The sequence below is a fragment of the Miscanthus floridulus genome, chromosome 18 (assembly GCF_019320115.1).
Source record: "Miscanthus floridulus cultivar M001 chromosome 18, ASM1932011v1, whole genome shotgun sequence".
NCBI lineage: Eukaryota > Viridiplantae > Streptophyta > Magnoliopsida > Poales > Poaceae > Miscanthus > Miscanthus floridulus.
Window position 1 is genome coordinate 135,160,635 of NC_089597.1, and position 22,298 is coordinate 135,182,932.

The following is a 22,298-nucleotide window of genomic DNA, read 5'->3' on the forward strand; positions in this document are numbered from 1 at the left end:
GTAGAAATCGGTCGAACAAAGCCTAAATTGAATTCGATCCGATTTCGAATTTAGTATTCCGTATTTCAAATTCGAATTTAGTATTCCGTATTTTGTCTGAAAATACGAATTCGCTCGGGACAAATGTAGAAAACGATGCGGTTCGGTTCGGGATATTTACTTTCCGTTTTCATCCTTATAAAGGAGTAGTTATGAGAAGCTCTATCAAATTTATAGAGAAGTGGTTTTGTGCTGATTCCATGAAATGGTTCTTTAAGTAAAATGAGTTATAGGAGTCTAGGAACTCACAAAAGTAGCTTCTTCTGATTCACTTCTCACAAATAATCATCTTAGAGAATCCAGAAGAATCACTTCTCTCGGATAATAACTTCATGATGTAGAGAATCAGGAGGAGAAGGTGCTCTACCAAATTAATAGACTCTTAGCTCCAGCTCCCTGATTCTCTAATAGAGTAATTTTTGTGTGAGAGCTGGTGAAAAATGATTATGGTAGGATTAAATATATGGAGTAATAAAGGAGCAAGTTTCTTTAGCTCTTAACTTCTAGTGTAAATGAAGAAATGATTCTTGTCTCATCACTGTCAGAATCTATACAATTTTTTGGCTATTTGGCTAAGGACAAGTGATGCTTACATAGAAACTGCTTTAAGGAACGTTGCCAAACGACCCCTTAATAGCCCACGAGATTCAATAGAACCATCCAATTTGTGGTATTCATCTTTTCAGAAGTAGTCCTTTATTATTCTCTATAATTTATAGCGAAAGAAAAAATAAGTTTGTTTTCTAGGGAACACTAGGAAACATATTCATATGTTTTTGCAACATGTCGTACAATTTGTTACTCAACTAACGATATTTGTTCAATAATCACGCCATACATTTCAATTTGTTTTGGACTCCCTAGGCCCGGAGCCTCAGACCCATTAGGTAGTGACAATGTGAGATGGAGTGGTATGATTCTAATTTTCGTGGTGCATGTTTGGGAGACAACAGGGGGAGAGTCAACCCACCACATAATATTTCTCACATATGCGGGGCAACCCCATCCCTCCAAAAAGAGCGGAGGAGCTCGTCCTCTATCACACCATGCGCATTCTCTTGTTGAACTCATCCTCGCGTGGCTAGACGAGAATTGGGTGCCGACGGCCATGACACACGGCTGGGTAGTGAAAGCCCTAGTTTGGTTTTGGATAATTGATGAAACCTAGGGACTAATCCTTGTACTAAGTGTGTAGACATGAAAGGATGGTCCTATGCCAAGTGGTCAAGCTATATGATGGTCATGGTGATGACCAAACTTGAAGATCAAGTGCTCCAACTTGGAAAAGAAGAAAGAGAAAAACAAAAACCGAGGAGATCAAGGCAAATGTATAAGATAGGTTTTTGTTTTGGCAATTAAGACATCATAGAGGGTGTAAGTGCGTTTAAGATCGTTAGCCATACTATAAAGAGGGGAAATCTTTGGCTAAGCAGGTTATCGAGTGCCACTGGATGACATTGTTCTTGCATATGCATTTAGGAACCTAGTGTGCTAACTTTGGCCCTTGTAAAATGCTTTGAAAAATGCTAACACACGTGCACATAACTTTTACACTTTGTTGTTAGCAAGTTGGAAGCAAGGACGAAGTGGTTGTGGACTTAGAAAAAGAAAAGGAGGCGAAGGACGAGGACCAGACGCTGGCTTCGTCCTGACCGGACGCTAGCTTCTAAGTCTGGTCAATTTTAGGCGGTGGCGCGCTGTTGGCCGAGAGGGCCAAGGAGCGACCGAACGTTGGATCTAAAGCACCGGCATGTCCGGTCACTTTTTCAAAGGTGGCAAGTTGGCACGATCGAACGCATAGGGGCCACGTCAGGTGGACGCTAACGTACGCTGATGTCAACTCATAGGCGCGCGGAGAAGAGCACAGAGTGGACCAGACGCAGGGGCACGTTAGGTCACCTTTGATCTGACGCGTCCAGTCGTGATTTCAGCGCTTTGGATCATCTCTATAAACGATCGGATGCCACGTGGTTGTGCGTCCGGTCATCTGAGCAGCATGTCCAATCATCACTTAACAACGCGAGTGCTCGGGACTTGACCGTTGGGATCTGGTGGCAGAGGTTTGAAGCATTGACACATGGCGGCGATCGAGCGACCAGACGCTGGAGAGGTTGCGTCCGGTCAAACCGACTAGCGCGTCCGGTCAACGCGCAAAGGCACCCCTCTGAGCATAACGGCTCTATTTCGTTGGGGTGTCTATAAAAGGGGTTTGGCCGGCTTGGGCTCACTCTCTTGGCACTTTGACATAATTGACATCCTTGTGAGCCTAGGCAAACACCTCCCACTCATCTCCATCATTGATTCATCATCATAGTGAGATTGAGAGTGATTTTCATGTGCATTTGCTTGAGTGATTGCATCTAGTGGCACTTGGGGATCGTTGTGGCTGCGGATTTCTTGTTTCTCTTGGTGGTTGTCGCCACCTAGACAGCTTGGAGCAGCGGAGGAGCTTCGGCATTTGTTGGTGATTGTTCGTGGCCGGCTTCGGTGATTGTGAGGGGTCTTGCACCTTCCCCGGTGAAGAGCCGCAAGGTAGCTCTAGTAAATTGCTCGTGTCATTGAGTTACCTCACTTGTGGGTAGGTTCTTGCGGTGTCCAATTGTTGGACGAGGTTTGTGCAACACCTCTTAGTCGCTGAACCACCAAGTGTTGGTCGACACAACGGGGACTAGCGTGCCGGCAAGCACGTGAACCTCAGAAGAAAAATCTTGTGTCTCTTGTGTGATTGGATTTCTCCTGGTGATTGGTTGTCATCATATCGTGATTGGTTTATTCCTGGACGCGTCAGTATAATTACCCTACTCACTCTATTACTTTCTTGCAAACTAGTTGTAGCAAGCTCTTTAGTATAGCTAGTTTTGAGAGCTTGTTTTGTAGCTTAGTTTCATCTAGTGGAGCTCTTTAGTGTAGCCTTGTTGAGAGCTCTTAGTGAGTAGTGACTTAGCACTTGTGTGTGCCTTGTGATTATAGCAACTAAAATTGTTGGGATAGGTGTCTTGCAACCCTTGTAGAGCTAGAGCAAAATTGCATTACACTGTTTATCATACTAATCAATTACTCTAGTGATCTTGTAGATTTTTAAATAGGCTATTCACCCCCTTTTAGCCATATTAGGACCTTTCAGGTAAGGGTCAGGTGGACAGGATGCCAGTGGCCATGGCGTGCGACTATGGGGATATAAGGTGGATAGGGTTTCGAAAGCCATGGCACGGAAGGGTGGTAGCCAATCCGAGCGGTGCGAATTGGGGAGGGCCCCATTGATTAGGTAGACAAGGTGGGGTCGACCGAGCAAGGGCCAGACGATGATGTCGGTGGGCATGGCACGGATAGGTGGGAGCCGGATAGAGCAGAGTGACACAGATGGACACTATGCCAGATTCGTACAGCAGGAACAGGGGCATTTTTACTATAGGGGCGGCTGGGGTTAGGGGCGCCCCTACAGTGGGCGTCCTTGGGCCCCAGCAGCCCAGCCGCCCCTACAGTTGGGGCTGATCTGTAGGGGCGGCTCAATCACCAGCCACCCCTGCAGTGACCATTTGTAGGGGTGGCTGCCACCAGCCGCCCCTGCTGTTCGACTGTAGGGGCGGCTGAATCACCAGCCGCCCCTACTGATGGTGCACGAATAAATAGCAGCCACCCCTTCTTCCACCTCAGGACACATTGTTCCACCAAAAAAAAGGTTGGGAGGCCTTTGGCTCCTCCTAAAAATTGCTCTACTAAGGGAGAAGATTTTAATCTCAAATCCTTTGGTGGAGAGGCTCTAAAAGGTAAGGAAATGCTTCTCCAACTCTTTATTTGAAGTTTAATTCGTTGGTTAGTGAGTAATTTGATTTTTGGTTTTTTCTCTCTTCCATGGAGCTTGAGCTAGTTATGAGTGAAATTGGACCCTAATTTTCACTATACTAGGGTAAATTAGGTAGGGAAGTAAGATTACACCCTTTGTTAGTACATCTTTGTTGATTTTAGTGTAGTATTAGTGAAGTTTGATGCATGTGTCATGAAACCCTATATCTATATCTAGATCTAGGATTTTGTTTTTTTATTCTTTTTCAATTTTTTCTTTATGTGACTAGGGTTTGCATGTAGGTGAATGTGTAAGATTTTAATTGTTGCTAATGTGTAAAATATCCTCTACCATGGCTACTAATTATCATTTAATATTTATTTTGATTCCTTTCTATAATGTGGTTTTTAATTAGTTATGGATAAATAGGTCATTAATTAATTATCCTCTACCATGAAATTGGAATGGAGTTTGCATGAAAGGTAGTGGATGAAATATTAAATGTTGCTAATTGTTTTCTTTGAAATTGTTTATTTGAACCAATTAATTTATATTTTAAAATATTTATGCATTAATAGTCAATTAATTAACTATCCTCTACTACCATGGTGCGTGTCTCAGGTATATACAATTATTCTCAAGTAATATTCTTTCTTTGGTTGTTTTGTTTCTATAAGATGGACTACAGGAACTCTTGGATGTATGGTTCGTTAAGACACGACGCTCTTTTCCGTGATGAGGTGGACAAATTCATCAAAGCCGCAGAGAAGCATGCAGCGACGTTGAAAGATAATAGTGACATGATTATTTCTCCCTACAAAGATTGCAAGAACCTTATTGCATTTCAAGATGTGAGTACCATCAAAGAACATCTGATTAGGAGAGGATTTGTTCCGGACTACACAGTGTTGATTCATCATGGTGAAACAGTGGTTGTTGATGATAGCGATGATGATCTAGTTGATGAAGCTGAAACCCAAGCATACTTGTCCCGATTCACAGACGATCTTGAGCAACAAATGGATCGTGACTATGGCAATCAACAAGGTGGTGGCTTTGGCAATGAACAAGGTGGTGATGATGCTGGTGGTGCCAGCAATGATGGCGAAGCACGTGAGGGGGATGCAGATGACGGTGACAACTTGGACGAAATGCTTGGGGCCTTTGGACCAGAAATATTAGAAAATCTTGAGAGGGTGACAAAAGCATCGAAGAAGATTGTGTATGATGCTGAGAATGGTTGTCCGACATACTTCACACTGCTACGTTTTGTGCTTGAGCTACTCATCCTGAAGGCTAAGTACGGCTGGTCGGACTGCAGTTTTGATGATCTGTTGTGCCTCATGTCACGGTTGCTCCCACGGCCGAACACAGTTCCCGCCAACACATACCAAACGAAGAAGGTTATAAGTCCACTCACATTGGGGGTTGAAAAAATCCATGCATGCCCCAACCACTGTATTCTTTTTCGGCGTGGCACATCGTTCGAGACTTTAGATACATGTCCTAGGTATGGGGCTAGTCGGTACAAGAACAATGACCTTCAAAGTGGGGTGGAAGCCTCCATAGGAAAGAGGAAGAAGGGTGAGAAGAAGGTGGTGCAAGAATCTCAGCCCCCAGAGGAAACTCCATTAGGCAACGATGCAAATAAAAGAAGAATTCCTGCCCTGGTTATATGGTACTTGCCAGTGACCGACCGCTTGAGGCGTATGTTCCTAAACCCTAAGGAAGCCACACTGATGACATGGTGGGATGATGAGCGCAAGGTGGATGATGATACGATTGCACACCCGGCCGATTGTAGCCAGTGGCAAGCGTTCGATGCCAAGTACAAAGCAGAATTCAGTGATGACCCACGGAATGTATGGTTCGGCTTGAGCACCGATGGAATGAATCCCTTCAATGAGAGGATGACCGACCACAGCACATGGCCAGTCATCTTGACCATGTACAACCTCCCAACATATTTGTGTCAGAAGAGGAAGTACCTTCTCCTCACCATTCTTATCTCTGGCCCCCAAACAACCAGGCATTGATATAGACGTGTTCTTGGAGCCTCTGATGCAAGAAATGGAGAGGCTATGGAGGTATGGGGAGCCGATGTATGATGCGTTCCGGCGGGAGGACTTCATATGCAAAGCAATAATATTTGTTACTACCAATGATTACCCCACGCTGTTTGCCCTGTCTGGATAGTTCAAAGGCAAGACTGGATGCTTAGTCTGTTTGGATGGTACTAAATGGGTGTTCCTAGATGGATCCAGGAAGATAGTTTACATAAGGAACCGGCGCTTCTTAAAGACAGGTCACAAGTACCATGGCAAATTGTACCTAAGATACTATGGCAACATCCCAGAGGATGAACCCCCTCTAGAGAGACGTCGTAATGGAGAACATATGTTCAGAATGGTCCAAAACATACACGTCGTCTATGGAAAGAAGAATCCGGATGGAACGATCAGAGATAGAAGCACACCTCCCATCGAAGGCGTACCATTCAAGAAGCAATCAATCTTCTTTCAATACCTGCCTTATTGGCCAGACTTGGAGGCCCCCCATGCCATTGATGCGATGCACGTGCAGAAGAATGTCTTTGAGAGTCTCATGGCTACCTTGATGGACACGGGCAAGTCAAAGGATGGTCTCAGATCATGGAAAGACATGGTGCAGCTGAACATGATGCGGGAGCTTTGGCCGGTACAACAGGATAATGGCAAGTACAGTCTTCCCACGGCTAGCTTCAACCTAACCCTAGAGGAGAGGAGAGCTACTTGCAATTTCCTTAGGGGGGGGTCAGAGTGCCGACTGGGTTTTTGGCGAACCCGAAGAAGCTAGTGTCGATGAAGGACCTATCATTAACATACTGCAAGGCTCACGATTGTTATGTGATGCTGATAGTGTTCCTACCAATTGCAATCAGGGCTATAAAGCCAGAGTTCCTAAAGATGGCCATCACCCGCATGTGCTACTTCTTTTCGAAGATCTCACAGAAGACGATTCGCAGGCAAGAGCTGAGTGACCTACATGAATTCATGGTGGAGACCCAGAACTAGCTAGAGATGTGTTTACCTCCCACTTTTTTTGATATAATGGTACATCTCATGATTCACCTGGTTCATCAGATCAAGGCGCTGGGCCCTAGCTTCTTGCATGAAATGTGGTCCTACGAGCGGTTCATGTCGGTTCTAAGCCGATACGTGCATAACCGAACACACCCAGAGGGCTCCATGATAGAGGGTTATAATTCTGAAGAAGTCGTCGAGTGCTGCTAAGAGTGGCTAAAAGTACAAAGAGGGATTGGTAATCCCGATTCTCGTTACAAGGGAAGGCTAGCTGGGAAGGGCACAAGTGGTAGGAAAGTGTTTCTCGACAATGATTACAGAGAGGTGAGTCGGGCGCATTACAGTGTCTTGCAGAGTATGGCAGTGATGCAACCGTACATTGATGAACACATGGCTATCATTATGGCCGAGAGGAATGGCCGTTCAGATGATTGGGTCATGAAACAGCATAAGCAACGCCTGACATCATGGTTGAAGGACCAGAACATACAGTCTGGAGAAACCATCGATTCTATTACCATAAGTCGGTTGGCGACCGGGCCATCGAAACAGGTGACGTCTTGGAATGCTTATGACATCAATGGGTACACATACTATACCGACACAAAGGATAGGAAATCTATGAATCAGAACAGCGGCGTCCGAATAGAGGCTCTCGACGGAGTGGGGCAAAAGGTCCTGTACTTTGGCATAATTAAAGATATATGGGAACTTGACTATAGAAGGGATATAAAGGTGGCCCTGTTTCGATGCCGCTGGATCAAGCAACATCAATTCAATGAGATCGGACAAAGAGTCGTCAACCTCCAGAATGTAGGCTACCAGGATGACCCTTGGGTGCTCGCTGAACGTGTCGCGCAAGTCTTCTATATGCTCGACCCGCAAAGTAACCTCCCCCTAAAGAAGAAGACAAAGCACGTGGTGACCTCTGGGAAACAACATATCATCGGAGTTGATGGCGTGGACGATGTTGAAGCTTACAATAAGTGCGATGAGATGTCGCTATTCACAGACTTTTGTAAGAAGATCGAGGCTGTGGAAAAGAACCTGCCCAAAGATGATTGCCATGGGAACGAAAAGGTGTCAAGGGGAAAGTTGTCACGGTGGGCTAGCTAGTTTATGTAAGTGTGTCAGTGTTCGTAAGACTACATTTATGTATGTGTGTGTGAGACTACATTCACGTATGTGTGTGTGAGACTACATTTATGTATGTGTGTGTAAGACTACATTCATGTATGTATGTGTGGGACTACATTCATGTATGTAAGACTACATTTATGTATGTGTGTTTGAAACTACATTTATGTGTGTGTTTGAGACTACATTCACGTATGTTTATGTGAACAATGTGTACTAAGAATTTATCAAATTATGAAATTACCAAAATAAAAGTTGTAGATCTCCATGAGTTATTCAACTTTGGTATTTATTACTTTTTTAGTTGAAATGATTTGGTGGTCCAAATTATGGTTTCAACTTATCTTTTTTCAAATTTCAAAATTTGAAATGTTCAAATTTAGTCAAATGACAAGATAACCAAAATAAAAGTTGTAGATCTTGATGAGTTGAACAACTTTTGTATTCATCACTTTTACATCTGAAATCATTTAGGGTTTGAAAATTTGGTTTGAACTTGTCAAATTTCAAATTTCAAATTTTAAAATGTGTAAAACATTGTCACATCAAATTTTGATCAAACTTAAATGATGAAGCATGATTTTAGAAATTTTTAGGAAAAAAACTATCATATTTAGAGTTAGTATGAGGGAGAACAACTAGTTACAAAGTTTACCCACAGATTAATAAGAGAAATCACACTGTTCTAGATGATACTTACATGATCATAGTGAATAGTGTGATTTCTTTTTTTAATCTGTGGGTCTTTGTAACTAGTTTTTCTTCCTCATACTAACTCCAAATCTGATGATTTTTTTCCCTAAAATTTTCTAAAATCATTCTCTATCAATTTATTTTATTGGTTTTGTCAATATATACATATGAAAAGTTTGAGCAATTTAAATTTTGAATTTCAAAAAAATACAACTTCAGACAAGATTTTGGTACCCCAAATGATTTCAGCTAAAAAAGTGATAAATACCAAAGTTGAATAACTCATCAAGATCTACAACTTTTGTATTGGTCATTTTTTCATATGATAAAGTGGTAATGACATTGTTCACAAATGTGACACATCTCTCATAAGGTTTTATAAACTATATGAGACATATATAAGATTAGTGAATAATGTGTGCTAAGAATTTGTCAAATGAAGAAATAACCAAAATAAAAGTTGTAGATATTCATGAGTTGAACAACTTTGGTATTCATCATTTTTTATGTTGAAATCAATTTGGGTCTCAAATTTAGGTTCGAACTTGTCGTTTTTCAAAATTTCAAATTTGAAAGGTTCAAATTTTGTCAAATGACAAGATGACTAAAATAAAAGTTGTAGATATTAATGAGTTGAACAACTTTGGTATTCATCACTTTTTATGTTGAAATCATTTTGGATCTCAAATTTTGGTTCGAACTTGTCATATTTAAAAAATTTAAATTTGAAAGGTTCAAATTTTATCAAATGACAAGATGACCAAAATAAAAGTTGTAGATCTTCATGACCTCTACAACTTTGATGTTTATCAAATTTTCATTTAAGATCATTTGGTGTCTCAAAATTATTTTAGTAGTTTTGATTTTAATTTTTCAAAATTTAAATTTTTTTTCATTTTTAAAGGTTCAATTTTGTAATTTTAAACTGTTGTTGTTGTTTTAATTATTGTATATGTAAATATATCTATAAAAAATAATTATAGAATTTTGTACTGTATTATTTATTATTTACATGTGAATAATTCATTTTGATTTAGAATTTTGAAAAAAACAATCAACTGTAGGGACGGCTTATAACCTCAGCCGCCCCTATAGTGCTCTGATTCAACTGTAGGAGTGGCTTATAACCTCAGCCGCCCCACAGATTCAACTGTAGGGGCGGCTTATAACCTCAGCTACCTCTACAGTGGCTCTGACGTATATTACCGTGACCGTTACTGTGGGCGGCGAAATTTTGTCGCTGTGGGTCGTCAGGCTGCCCAATTTCACCGCCGACGCCGCCTGCACCGCCGTCGCCTGCCCCTCCCTGACCCCTCCACCGCCTCCTCCACCGTCTCCCTAACCCCAACCGCCGCCCCCGCCCCATCCACCGCCGTTCCCCAGGCCGCGACGTCGGCTAGGGTTTTGGAGCGGATCTCTTCGGGAAGACGGCGCAGGCGGCGGCGGCGCACGCCGCGCTCTTCTGCTTCACTCTCTTCCTCGCGCTCAGGGTCGACGGCCGCACCACGTACTCCTGGTGGTACGCGCTCTAAACCCTAGCCTCGCCTCGCCTCCCCGTCCCCTCCCACCCGGCGGCTCTCGTCCCTCCCCCTCCGCCTCCGCTTCGATTCGATCTAATTGGTTTTGTTTCAGCGAGTTGGAAGGGGCTTCGAGTTGTTGCGTCCCCGTCCCCCTGCGATGCGGATGTAGTTTTGGAATCGGCCGATTCCTATGCTCGCTTTTTTTGCGTGGTGCGTGCGATTCAGGGTTGGCTGCTGGTAGCTGGTGCTGGATTAATCTGCTCGGCTGGCGTGTAGTTCAGCTACCTGTCTGGGGCTCCGATGAATGTTGAGAGTTGTTGGTAGTATGCAATTGATGCTTAACACTAACCCCAGTTATAATCGAGCTGATGCCGGCCAGCATTTCCTCATTCGGTACTGTACTAGGAGTCTAGGATAATAGGCAGTAGATTTCATGCCAAATTTGCCCCTTTAGGCTTTGTTCTGATATGCCAAAGGAAACGATAAAATCTTCTAGCTAGAATTAGGTAATACCGAATTATAGATTACTCTATGACAACTACTATAAATCGACAATGGTGAAGCCGATATGAATTGCTGATGATGCTACTTTGGTCATGTAGGATAATATTCGTTCCACTGTGGCTCGTCTATTAAAATTGACCTTCTCACTGTTTGCGTTACCATTGCTCATTTCGCATCCAATTAGCCTGATATGTTTCTTTTTGCTTGCAGTGGGCACCCTGTCATTCGATTGTTGCCGCGCCTTTAGTAATTGCGTTCGAGCTGCTTCTTTGCATATATCTTGAAAGCATAAGAGGTAGGGTCAGAATCCATTGGGTAAACAAAACCTTGTCCAGTGGTCATTGAGATTCCTAGAATTGTTTATGTTAAGTTTCTCTGTTCTGTTAGCTCTGTAATCTTCACACTTCTTTTCCTTTGTGTTTGCCCAGTTAGAAATCATCCATCTGTTGATCTGAAGATTGTGTTCCTTCCTCTGTTGACCTTTGAAGCAATTATCCTTATTGACACTGTAAGTTCTTTTTTTCCCAACGATGAGAATGCATTGCACATAACCTGGAGTTACTATTGTCTGAACAGTTTGGCTTCTTTCATCTTCTGCCACACTTTTTGTTGAAATAGTTTTTAAATTTTAGTTCAATTTTGTATGATTTCAACTGTTATGATATATCTTGTTATGTACTCCCTCCATCCTAAATTATAAGACGTTTTGGCTTTTCTAGATATATTGTTTTTAGTGTGTATGTGTATATCTAAGTACATAGCAAAAGCTACGTATCTAGAAAATCTAAAACGTCCTATAATTTGGAATGGAGGGAGTACTTTACTTTGCCTATTCTTGTAATCGCTGTAGACAATTGACCTGCCTGGTCTTATAAGTATCTAATGGACCCACAGAAGCAGTCCAACATCCATAATTCCAACAGTTGCTTGCTGTGCAAGCTTTTTCATTTGCCACATTAAGGCAGTCCCAACCCTGAAACTGGGATAGTTTCCATAGCATTAAAGATACTGCCATGTAGGAAAAAATGCTGAGGTGGAAGAAGAGTTAATGAGGTAAGGAGATGAAAATCGGTAGAAATCATTTCTCATCTGAGAAACGGAGTCGACTCGCGTGCTTAGGCGGAAGGAAACGACTGATTTCGCGTTGGGGAATCCTCATCGTTTCCATCGGTCCGTCGTCCCCTGTTTGACCCATTATTTATTTTCATTCATATGTTGTCCTTTTGCTGATTTTCATATTGGTGTTTTGTTAGGTGTACTGTTACCTCACTTTTTAGGAGCAGAACTGGATGCTAGCTAATTTTTGGAGGAAACTACTACAATTTCAGTCTGTTGATGAATGTCATTATCTGAATAACCTAGTTTTCTGGCTGATTTGTTATATTATATATATGCTTGGTTGCACCTGAATATAATTTTTTTTGCTGTTTTGTGCATAATGTGTTTGTTACTCTGTTAAATGGAAAATTTTGGTAGCCTGGCTACTTGCAATTGACTGGATCAAGTTTCTGCAGTTATCATTGCTTATTTTGAATGTATGACGTAATGTTGATTGTAGATGATCCATGATTAGCTTTCACAAATGTGTTTGCTTTTTGTTGGACTTTTCTTAATTGCTTTTCTATAGGTTTTTTAACTAATACCTCTGTTATTATGTCAATGTGCAGAGCATTCCAGTTTGACTAGAAATTTAGACTAGTTTAGCTACCTTGAGAAAACTACGAACTTGTCTGCATTGTGCTAGCAGACTCATCTTAGGATTGCTGTTATTATTGTCTGCATTGTGCTAGCATTCCAGTTTGACGTCATGCTGCTGCTGCTGCAAGTAGCGAGTAGCTCTTGACATTTTTTACACGAAGCCAATGGCAATGTCTGTCAGAAGCTGTTTTCGTCCACGCACTTTAGAACAAGTGATATCTGATCATCAGTTCCATGTTTTGCTTTTGATCTCATCATACATATGCATATATATACCAAGCAAGCATGCATATGCATGCAACTATATGAATCATATAGGAGTATGTATAGTATGTATAGTATGTATATAAGCTAGCCATCTGATGATATATATATATATATATATATATATATATATATATATATATATATATATATATATAAGTCTAGATCACCCCCTCACCTATAACAAGGAGTCTACTTCACCCCCCAAACTATGAAACCGTCTGTTTTACCCCCCTGAACTTTCCAAAACCGTCTATTTTACCTCCTGGGAGGTTTTCAGTGGCGGTTTTGCTACAGTGACAGCGGTTTTGCTACAGTACCGGCTGGTTTGAATTTCCCTTTTTTTATTTATTTTCGGTGCGTTTTTGAAAAATCATAGTAAATCATAGAAAAATCGTAAAATAAAAAATCTAATTTTGTTGGACTCCACATGAGTAGATCTACATAGTGAATATATAATACGGTATGCTTTAGTACAAAATTTTTACTGTAGCCTTAGATTAATTGGAAAATCTAATTTTGTCTGTAATTAATTAGAATTTATCTATAACTAAGTTATACATAGTCCAATGAGTACGAAATTTTTACTATAGTTCAAGCATACAATAATTAGCGTATCATAAAAATTTCACCACAATTGGACCATAGAAGCTGCAGCTATGAATTATTCCAATTAATTACAGACAAAATTAGATTTTCCAATTAATCTAAGGCTACAGTAAAAATTTTGTACTAAAGCATACCGTATTATATATTCACTATGTAGATCTACTCATGTGGAGTCCAACAAAATTAGATTTTTTATTTTACGATTTTTCTATGATTTACTATGATTTTTCAAAAATACACCGAAAATAAATAAAAAAAAGAAATTCAAACCAGCTGGTACTGTAGCAAACCGCTGACACTGTAGCAAAACCGCCGCTGAAAACCGCCCAGAGGGTAAAATAGACGGTTTTAGAAAGTTCAGGGGGTAAAACAGACGGTTTCATAGTTTGGGGTGAAGTAGACTCCTTATTATAGGTGAGGGGGTCATCTAGACTTTTTCCTATATATATATATATATATATATATATTAATGAATCTGAACCAGCATGTGCCATTAACTGTTGTACTAGTAAAGGTTTATTAAGGAGTTGAGGTTGAGTAAGAGAAATGAAGATGCACACAGAGACAATTACAGAGGTTTCAAAAAGGTAGAAGAGCAGCAGCCAGCAGCGAGGAAAAAGGAAGATGTAGTACACACGCTGTAGTAGAGCTAGAGCAGCATGCTAAAAAGGTTTGAAATGCTGTGAGAGAGTACATGCATGCACCATGCATCTTTCATGGAGTAGGAGTAGCTCGCATCTCTTCTCTATCTGATCAAAAAGAAAGCTGGTTGCTGGCTGGCTGCCTGTGCCTGCTGCATGCGTGCAGTAACTCCACACAACACAATACCTCTCCTACAAAAGACATATACATGATATACTACAGTACCGCTAGCAAGCTAGTACTAGGTACACAGTGTAGCTATACTAGTGCTGTAGTGCATGCAATAAAACTTGCATTGACACAAACCAAAAAAACATGCATGCATGCTAGTGTGGATCTGATCAGAAATGAAGCAGCAGCAGCATATGCAGTAGGTTAGTCCTGCTTTCTCTTTGTTTGACTACTACTGCTACAAGTACTACTACTAGTACTACAAGTACTACTACTAGTACTAGTACTACTACTTGTACTACTAGTACTACTACTTCTACCACTAGTACTACTACTTCTACTACTTATACTACTTTTTTCTTCATCTATTAGAACAAGGCACGAAATGTCGTGAACATCAAAGAGTGCATCCCGATGCCCCGTGAATGATGAGCAGCCATCCCATGGAGAGCAAGAACTAGATGACCAGCTTACTCAGGACACATGTTCTCCATTACGACTGTATACATTGCCCTATGTTTTAAAAATCTTCAACAACACGATAATATACGGATACCATACCACTTCAAGTAAGTTCGACTGTATACTTAGCTTTGTTCAATATACTTTGTTCGATGCAAAAGAACTTATGTGTTCTTTCTATGACTAAATTCATGTAGCGATCACTGGATTTGCATAGGCGTCTGGCTCTCACATAGCATGGCATGGGTCTTTGATTCAGCGGATTTCCCAGTCGAGACATACAAAGACTTCATAGCGATTGTCAAGACGTATACATATCGATAATTCTCATTTTAGCTACTATGTTTGTATACATACTTGTAAGGTTCAATGTGGGATACTAACAAGTTGCATTTGCTAAAACCATTGGAACAGGGCATTCAGGCACTATGTCCAGGAACATAAGGGGAGGCATCATCCAAATAGGAAGGAAAAGTTGTATGTCAAAACTCTATGTGCGGTAAGTGTCATTTACTTTGGTACTCCATATATTACGTGTGTGTCAATAGCATTACTTAACATCTCCATATGCAAAACACACAGTGCCCCAAGCAGAAGCCTGGGAGTCTACATTGTGGATACTACACATGTATTATGATGAGTACCATCGGTGGCTACAACAGAAAACCTAATCTGGTAAGTTTGAACATCTTCGCTCGTAGTATGAAAAGTTCGCATATGTTGTGATATAGTAAACCTAAACTTGTTCTCTTGTAGTTGGAGAAAGATAAAGACACGAGAAGGAACCCATACAAGGATGACGAGCTCTTAGAGATGGTTGGCGACCTTTGCAACTTTATAATGGACCAGATTATGTACCATAAAGGCACTTACCATCATCTTCTTTTTGACTTAGGTAGTAATCCTCTATACCAACACCTTCGGGAGACTGATAGGCTAGCCCTAGGTCGTTGATGACAATGTGGACTTGTGGTATGGTTTGAATCAGACTTTGGAACGGTTTGGACTTTGTTTTGCATGATGGACTTTTGTGAATTATGACTTGTGATGATGTTCTAAATAATGGTCTTGTGTTTGTGGATGTATATATGTATATTTGTAGCGGTCAGATTCGAATTTGAATTATATATATATATGTATATATGGTCAGATTTGAATTTGAATTGTTTATTTTTTTGCTGGAAAATCCACTGTAGGGGCGGTTCTTGATTGAACCGCCCTTATAAATACACACAGTAGGGGGCAGCTGGTGATATAGCCGCCCTTACAGAAGTCCACTACAGGGGCGGCTGATATTACCAGCCGCCCCTATAGAGGGCATTGTAGGGGCGGCTGAAAACATCAGCCGCCCCTACAGAGGGCACTGTAGGGGCGGTCAGGAAACCGCCCCTACAGAGGCACCCTCTGTAGGAACACCCTGGGAAGGGCGGCTGGCGCAGCCGCCCCTATAGAGGCTCTAGAGCCGCCCCTACAGTTAATTTCTGTAGTAGTGGGAGAGGTATAGGTTGGCTCCTGGCGGCGCATCTATGTGGGCCACGCAAAGGGACAAGTGCTGTGTGATGTAGACGAGCCCCACCAGGCATGCGCCATGAATGGGCAAAGGCCGATGGGTGGCACGATCAATCCCACCATAGGGTGCACATGGGCAAAGCCCAGACAAGAGGGAGAAGATTAGGAGACTAATAGCTAGGGTCCACATACGGTGGCAAATGAACCAAAAATTGTTATCCATGCAATCCCTTCTTATCCCTCCAACAAAAAATACGCATCCCTATTCTCTCAACCAAACAGCATGCAATCCCTTCTTATCCCTCCAACAAAAAAAATACACATCCCTTTCCCCTCAACCAAACAAAGACATAGGTTCATTTTGTCTTACCATGTGTTTGGTTTTGGGATGATGTGGGTTGGGTTGGAGCTGACCCACTTTTGTGGGTTGGAGCCGATCCATCTCGTGTTTGGATGATAGGGATGGGTTCGTTCCGGTTTTTTGTTTGGTTGAAGGGGTAGAGAGGGATGGGATGGATGCCATTTTAACACCATTAACAATGGGCCCACTTGTCAGCTGTGGGCCCCACCTATCATCCTCTTTTATTTTTTTCCCACGTTATCTTCTTTCTCAACCCCGCGCCGGACACTGCTCCCCGCACCGGCATGCTCCTCCCCGCCGGGCCGCTCCCCGGCCGGCCTGCTCCTCCCCGCCGGCCCGCTCCTCCCTGCCGGCCTGCTCCCCGCGCCGGCCCCCGCCTCCTCCCCGCCCGCTCCCTCCTCCCCGCCCCGACGTTGGGCGCCTCCTCCCCGACCGCCTCCATGCTGACCCGGCGCCGGTCGCCGCCTCCCCGACCGCCTCCACGCCACCCCACCTCCCCAGCCGCCTCCGCCCCTCCCTCTCTCCTGCACTGCCCGACGCCCCTCCCTCTCTCCTGTACCGACCGCCGGCCCTCCCTCCCTCTCCCCAGTGCCGGCCTCCGCCGTCGCCCCTCCCTCCCTCTCTCCTGCACCGGCCGCCGCCCTCCGCCCAAGCGCCCACCTTCTCCTGCACCCGACGGAGCGAGACGGCGTGACGGGGAGCGATGCGGGTCGGCGTGGTCAGCTCGTTTTTGGCGGACCGTTCCAACCCGCATCTACGAGAAATATTCCCCATCGGGGACGAACCCAACCCACTCCATTCCCAACCAAACGCGGGACGATGGGGTCGAGCCCGTTCCAACCCACACCGACCCAGTAACCAAACACACGGTTAAAAATCCTAAAATGGATCCATCACATAGCCTACCCCAACTTGTTTGGGACTTAAAGGCTTTGTTGTTGTGGTTGTTGTTGTTGGATCCATCACATCCTATCTCTGAACCATACACATCCCTTTATGATGAGAGCGAGGGATTGACGGAAGGATAAACTATGTAGTAACAAAGAATTTTTTTAGCTCCAGCAGTAGCTAAGATTTTGTCTAGAAAAAGAGTTTGTGGTAAATTGGTAATCACATACTACTACACAAAGTGGGTGTGTTCTCTTTGTTCTGTTCATCTCTGCTGCTGCAAGTGGGCCACCCTCGCCGACGGGCTGAAACAAGAAAACAAGCCGGCGAGAAAACAATCCGTTGACGTGGAGGTGGAGAGCAATGGATATCGGAGCGCGAGGAGAGCACGAAACCACCACCCTGCCGTCCCGTCCCGTCCCGTCCCCTGCCCATCCTCCCTCCCTCCATTATTTCCCGGATATCCTCGCCTTGGCGGCTTTGCTTAGAAAAAGAAAGCGGCTTCCTACTCCTCGTCCTTATCGCCAACCGAACCGACATTGTTTTCTTCCCCTTCTGGCCTTCTCCTTCTCCCCCCCAGTCTAGAGGCGTCTGCTCCCCAATCCCTTCGGCCCGCCCGCCCGCCCGCTCGACGTGATCCCACCGGCAGCCATGGATCCGTACAAGGTGCTGTTTCTTTGTTTCGATTTCGAGTCCTTTCTTCACCGATTCTGCCCCCTACTTATTAGATCCTTAAATCAATTTCGCATCTTGTTTCCTTCCGCCCTTGATTGATGCGCTCGCTCATCTGACTTGGGGATTCTTCCTTCTTGCAGCACCGCCCGTCTAGCGGGAGCAACTCCAGCTTCTGGACCACCAACTCCGGCGCCCCCGTCTGGAACAACAACTCCGCTCTCACCGTCGGACAGCGAGGTCAGACTCTGCTCTGCTGCCTCCATTACTCCTTTCATTTTCCCTTACACGATCCTGTAGCATATATGTTCTTGATTTGTGTGAGATTCATTAGATACGTGATCTGTGCTAGCCTTGCCATGGGGAATTAGTCGTTCTTTGGTTGCTAGCTGCTGTGATCCCCGCACCGGTATTTTTTTTTGTAAGTAATGATCCATGCACCAGTATTGCACTGTGGAAGCTTGGCTGTAGCAGTTGACCTGAGAATTTGACCTCCAATTCGTTCAAAGCTTGCGGCTTGATGTGCTTTCGGTTGATTTCCAGTGAATAATTTTGCTGCTCTATATATACGGATTGATTCATCTGTCAAATAATTTCGTCGATGAATTTGAGACTTGCTTATTGTTCCTGTGCTGCCCAAAGGTCTTATTCCTTGGATCAGCTGTAAGTTGAAACTTTTGTCCTGATATTTTTATCAGTCGCTGTCATACCATTAAGTTGCTTAAGGGAAAGAAAGCACCTTTCCAATACGAAATGCCATCATGGAGTCATAGTGCTAATCTTAGGTGAGGGGCAGTTGCAGGGTAGTAAAGTCGAGGCAGGGTAATCACAGTTGATTATTATTACTGGTGCGTGGTGCGGTATATTTACTTTTGACAGTTACCTGGGCTAGTGCTGAATCACTACCAGAAAGCATGACCCTTGGATTTTCTCTCCTCAGCATGTATGGCAAAACTTTGAAAGCGATTGCAAATCCAGTTTGGTTCTTCTGAATGTCATTGTCGCAAAAAGTGTCCATCAATTACAGGAACAGGATACGCACACCTATCTGTAACCAATATGTTTCGATCAGTGATGTCAGAAATATGAGAAGCCTTCTGTTTTAGGAGTTTATTTTATTGTCTACCTGCTTCACTTTCTGTTCTGGTGTTTTTAGCAAACAATTGCTGATTTACAGTTTCACACGATGTGTTCTCATTTGGCAGGACCCATCCTCCTTGAGGATTATCATCTAATTGAAAAGCTTGCTCAGTTCGACAGGGAACGTATCCCTGAACGTGTTGTGCATGCACGAGGAGCCAGTGCCAAGGGTTTCTTTGAGGTCACTCATGATGTCTCTCACCTTACATGTGCTGATTTTCTCCGGGCTCCTGGCGTCCAGACACCTGTTATTGTCCGGTTCTCTACAGTTGTGCATGAGCGTGGAAGCCCTGAGACCTTGAGGGATCCACGTGGTTTTGCTGTCAAGTTCTACACCAGAGAGGTACTGAGGATAAATTTTAACTCGTCTCCTAGGGGAAATAGATATACATCTTAACTGTTATATCTTTTGTTATGTCTTAAAAAGAAGAAACATTCTTTTTTAGAACTGTTGTGAGTTATATGACACATCTTGGCAAGTATTATTCTGTCAATGTATGATGTATGCATTCATCAAAGAATGTAATATCAAACGTTTAGCTGATTTCAACTATTGCTTAGTAACTTGATGTGTACTTTAGCCCTGTAGATGATGCCCTTGGCATGAGCTGTTATTCAGATGAAATGATAGCTCTAGGTTCTTTTACTCATTGGAATGACTGCATCTTTCATTTTTTTTTCTTAGTTGAAAGCTACCTCTTCCTCCTGTTTTAGTTGACCTTTTACCTTGCCATGATGAACTTCCTTTATGAAATTAAATTCTATTTTTTGAGTTCTTATGAAATTAAATTCTTTTTATGAAATTAAATTCTGATTACCTATTTATGTCACAGATATAAGTGTCTTTTGCTTAAAAAAACAATACTCTGTGGCTCCATAATGTGCACATCGATAATCACAGATTCTCTCAGCAGAAATAATATAGTCAAAGATATTTCATAACTGAATCCATCTCTGTCCAGTTTAGATTGCTGCGCTGTTTGTTTACTTTTTTTACAATTGTTGATGCCTTATAGTGACCCCATTTTTAGAACACTTTATATTGACGTTTTTATATCCAAAGGGATAGTATCTTATGATTTTCTCCATGCCTTTTTCAGGGTAACTTTGACCTTGTGGGTAACAACATGCCTGTGTTTTTCATACGAGATGGGATGAAATTCCCTGATATGGTCCATGCTTTCAAGCCAAACCCAAAGACCAATTTGCAGGAGAACTGGAGAATAGTAGATTTCTTCTCTCACCACCCAGAGAGCCTACACATGTTCACCTTCCTCTTCGATGATGTTGGCATCCCACTCAACTACAGGCACATGGAGGGCTTTGGTGTCAATACCTACACCTTGATCAACAGGGATGGAAAGCCTCACCTTGTGAAATTCCATTGGAAGCCTACTTGTGGCGTGAAATGCTTGCTTGATGATGAAGCTGTGACTGTTGGAGGCACTTGCCACAGCCATGCGACGAAGGATCTATATGATTCCATTGCAGCTGGGAATTATCCTGAATGGAAGCTCTACATCCAGACTATTGATCTTGAGCATGAGGATAAGTTCGATTTTGACCCGCTCGATGTCACCAAGACCTGGCCTGAGGATATCATCCCGCTGCAACCTGTTGGACGGATGGTCCTGAACAAGAACATTGATAACTTCTTTGCAGAGAATGAACAAATTGCTTTCTGCCCAGCGATTATTGTCCCTGGAATCCACTATTCTGATGATAAGCTGCTCCAGACGAGAATCTTCTCCTATGCTGATACCCAGAGGCACCGCCTTGGTCCAAACTATCTGATGCTTCCTGTGAATGCACCAAAATGTGCCCACCACAACAACCACCATGAAGGGTTCATGAACTTCATGCACAGGGATGAAGAGGTACTATGTTCTTTGGAGTTCTTTTCTCCTTTTGCATGCAAGTGTGTTAGGATGCATCTTACCTATTGACATAAGTAACATGTGGGAGTTCCCTAGCACTTATATCTATTTTCTCTGCTTCTTTAGGTGAACTACTTCCCTTCAAGGTTTGATCCTGCCCGTCATGCTGAGAAGGTCCCTATTCCTACCCGTGTTCTAACAGGCTGCCGCGAGAAGGTGTGTATCGTAGTATGTTTAAATTCTAACAGTGCCTTTATGATACAATATTATACTATGGTGGGCTTGTGGCTACATCATTGTTCAATATAATGGTGAAGGTGAATCGCTGTTAGAATTCTTCTTCTGAGAATCTAACTTGTGCTGTTGAATCTGCAGTGCATCATCCAGAAGGAGAATAACTTCAAGCAGGCTGGCGAGAGATATCGATCCTTTGACCCTGCCAGGTTTGCCCCTACACCTCAGGATGATTGGTTTAGAGGTATAGAAAGACATTAAGCTGCTGTTTGCCTAATTCAAGTGTTTTGGTATCTGATGACAGGCAAGACCGGTTCATCCAGCGATGGGTTGACGCACTGTCAGACCCTCGCGTTACCCATGAACACCATACCATTTGGATCTCCTACTGGTCTCAGGTATTCATTTTGTTGTTATTTGTTTTTGGTAAAATGCTTAGTGGCCACTTGGGCGATTGCTAACCATGTAGACATTCGTATGTTTTATCTTGGTACTGAAACCATATTACCTGTGCGCTGCAGTGTGACGCCTCTCTTGGCCAGAAGCTGGCTTCTAGGCTGAACCTGAAGCCAAACATGTAAGATTGACAAGGAAGAAAGCAGGCGCCGGTGTCCGAGGATGCAATCATGCAACACAACATGGATCATGTGATGTTGAGAATGGCTGTTACGCCTATATAATCGAATAAACAGGGATGTGCGCGTCGTAGTATGCTGATGATCAGTGGTGGTTATATATACTGGAACTTTTGGTGTACACTCATCTTTTCTGGAAAGACGTAATAAAAAAGAAGAATGTGTCAATGTGGTGGGCAACGGTAGCAAATGATGTTATGGTTGTAGTTTAAGGTGGCGTTGTTTTTGTCGCCTATAATATAAAACCCTGCTGTGTATAACAAACAGTGATGAGTTGTGGCGGTATGTTTTTGACAGTTTATTTACTAGCAAGTGCATCTCTGATTGATCACGTTCGCCTAGAACCAAAGAATGTGAAGGAACAGTCGGTTCTAGTGTTGTGGTTGAAAGCACGAAC

At 43.0% G+C, this 22,298-nt stretch overlaps 3 protein-coding genes across 4 annotated transcripts; 2 read left to right on the forward strand and 1 right to left on the reverse strand.

The window, feature by feature from the left end:
- The first annotated feature begins 9,957 nt into the window (after positions 1 to 9,957).
- On the forward strand, positions 9,958 to 15,666 carry LOC136522659 (uncharacterized). Of its 2 annotated transcripts, XM_066516466.1 has the most exons (8): positions 9,958 to 10,234; positions 10,950 to 11,034; positions 11,168 to 11,247; positions 14,496 to 14,692; positions 14,783 to 14,893; positions 15,000 to 15,084; positions 15,168 to 15,260; positions 15,342 to 15,666. In XM_066516466.1, exons 4-8 carry the CDS (start codon positions 14,607 to 14,609, stop codon positions 15,537 to 15,539), a joined length of 573 nt encoding a protein of 190 aa, XP_066372563.1. In that variant the 5' UTR covers positions 9,958 to 10,234; positions 10,950 to 11,034; positions 11,168 to 11,247; positions 14,496 to 14,606; the 3' UTR covers positions 15,540 to 15,666. The 2 variants fall into 2 exon arrangements, with proteins under 2 accessions (XP_066372563.1, XP_066372564.1); XM_066516467.1 differs by lacking the exons at positions 9,958 to 10,234; positions 10,950 to 11,034; positions 11,168 to 11,247 and adding an exon at positions 13,151 to 14,326.
- Positions 15,667 to 16,704: 1,038 nt separating this feature from the next.
- Positions 16,705 to 17,229, reverse strand: LOC136524762 (glycine-rich cell wall structural protein 2-like). Its single transcript, XM_066518015.1, has one exon. The coding sequence runs from the start codon at positions 17,227 to 17,229 to the stop codon at positions 16,705 to 16,707; it is 525 nt and encodes a 174-aa protein (XP_066374112.1).
- A 545-nt stretch (positions 17,230 to 17,774) lies between these two features.
- Positions 17,775 to 22,209, forward strand: LOC136521465 (catalase isozyme 1-like). Its single transcript, XM_066515212.1, has 8 exons — positions 17,775 to 18,009; positions 18,159 to 18,255; positions 19,221 to 19,498; positions 20,256 to 21,032; positions 21,159 to 21,248; positions 21,408 to 21,475; positions 21,571 to 21,664; positions 21,788 to 22,209. Exons 1-8 carry the CDS (start codon positions 17,995 to 17,997, stop codon positions 21,845 to 21,847), a joined length of 1,479 nt encoding a protein of 492 aa, XP_066371309.1. The 5' UTR covers positions 17,775 to 17,994; the 3' UTR covers positions 21,848 to 22,209.
- Positions 22,210 to 22,298: the final 89 nt, after the last annotated feature.

What these genes read in the sequence shown, in the direction of transcription:
- LOC136522659 (XM_066516466.1), top strand. Translation starts at nt 14,607, where the DNA reads ATGTTCTCCATTACGACTGTATACATTGCCCTATGTTTTAAAAATCTT. An exon ending in CGGATACCATACCACTTCAA is followed by an intron (nt 14,693 to 14,782) that starts GTAAGTTCGACT and finishes AAATTCATGTAG; the next exon opens with CGATCACTGGATTTGCATAG. An exon ending in TTCATAGCGATTGTCAAGAC is followed by an intron (nt 14,894 to 14,999) that starts GTATACATATCG and finishes CCATTGGAACAG; the next exon opens with GGCATTCAGGCACTATGTCC.
- LOC136521465 (XM_066515212.1), top strand. An exon ending in TCATGCACAGGGATGAAGAG is followed by an intron (nt 21,033 to 21,158) that starts GTACTATGTTCT and finishes CTGCTTCTTTAG; the next exon opens with GTGAACTACTTCCCTTCAAG. An exon ending in TAACAGGCTGCCGCGAGAAG is followed by an intron (nt 21,249 to 21,407) that starts GTGTGTATCGTA and finishes TTGAATCTGCAG; the next exon opens with TGCATCATCCAGAAGGAGAA.
- LOC136524762 (XM_066518015.1), bottom strand. Translation starts at nt 17,229, where the DNA reads ATGGGGAATATTTCTCGTAGATGCGGGTTGGAACGGTCCGCCAAAAAC.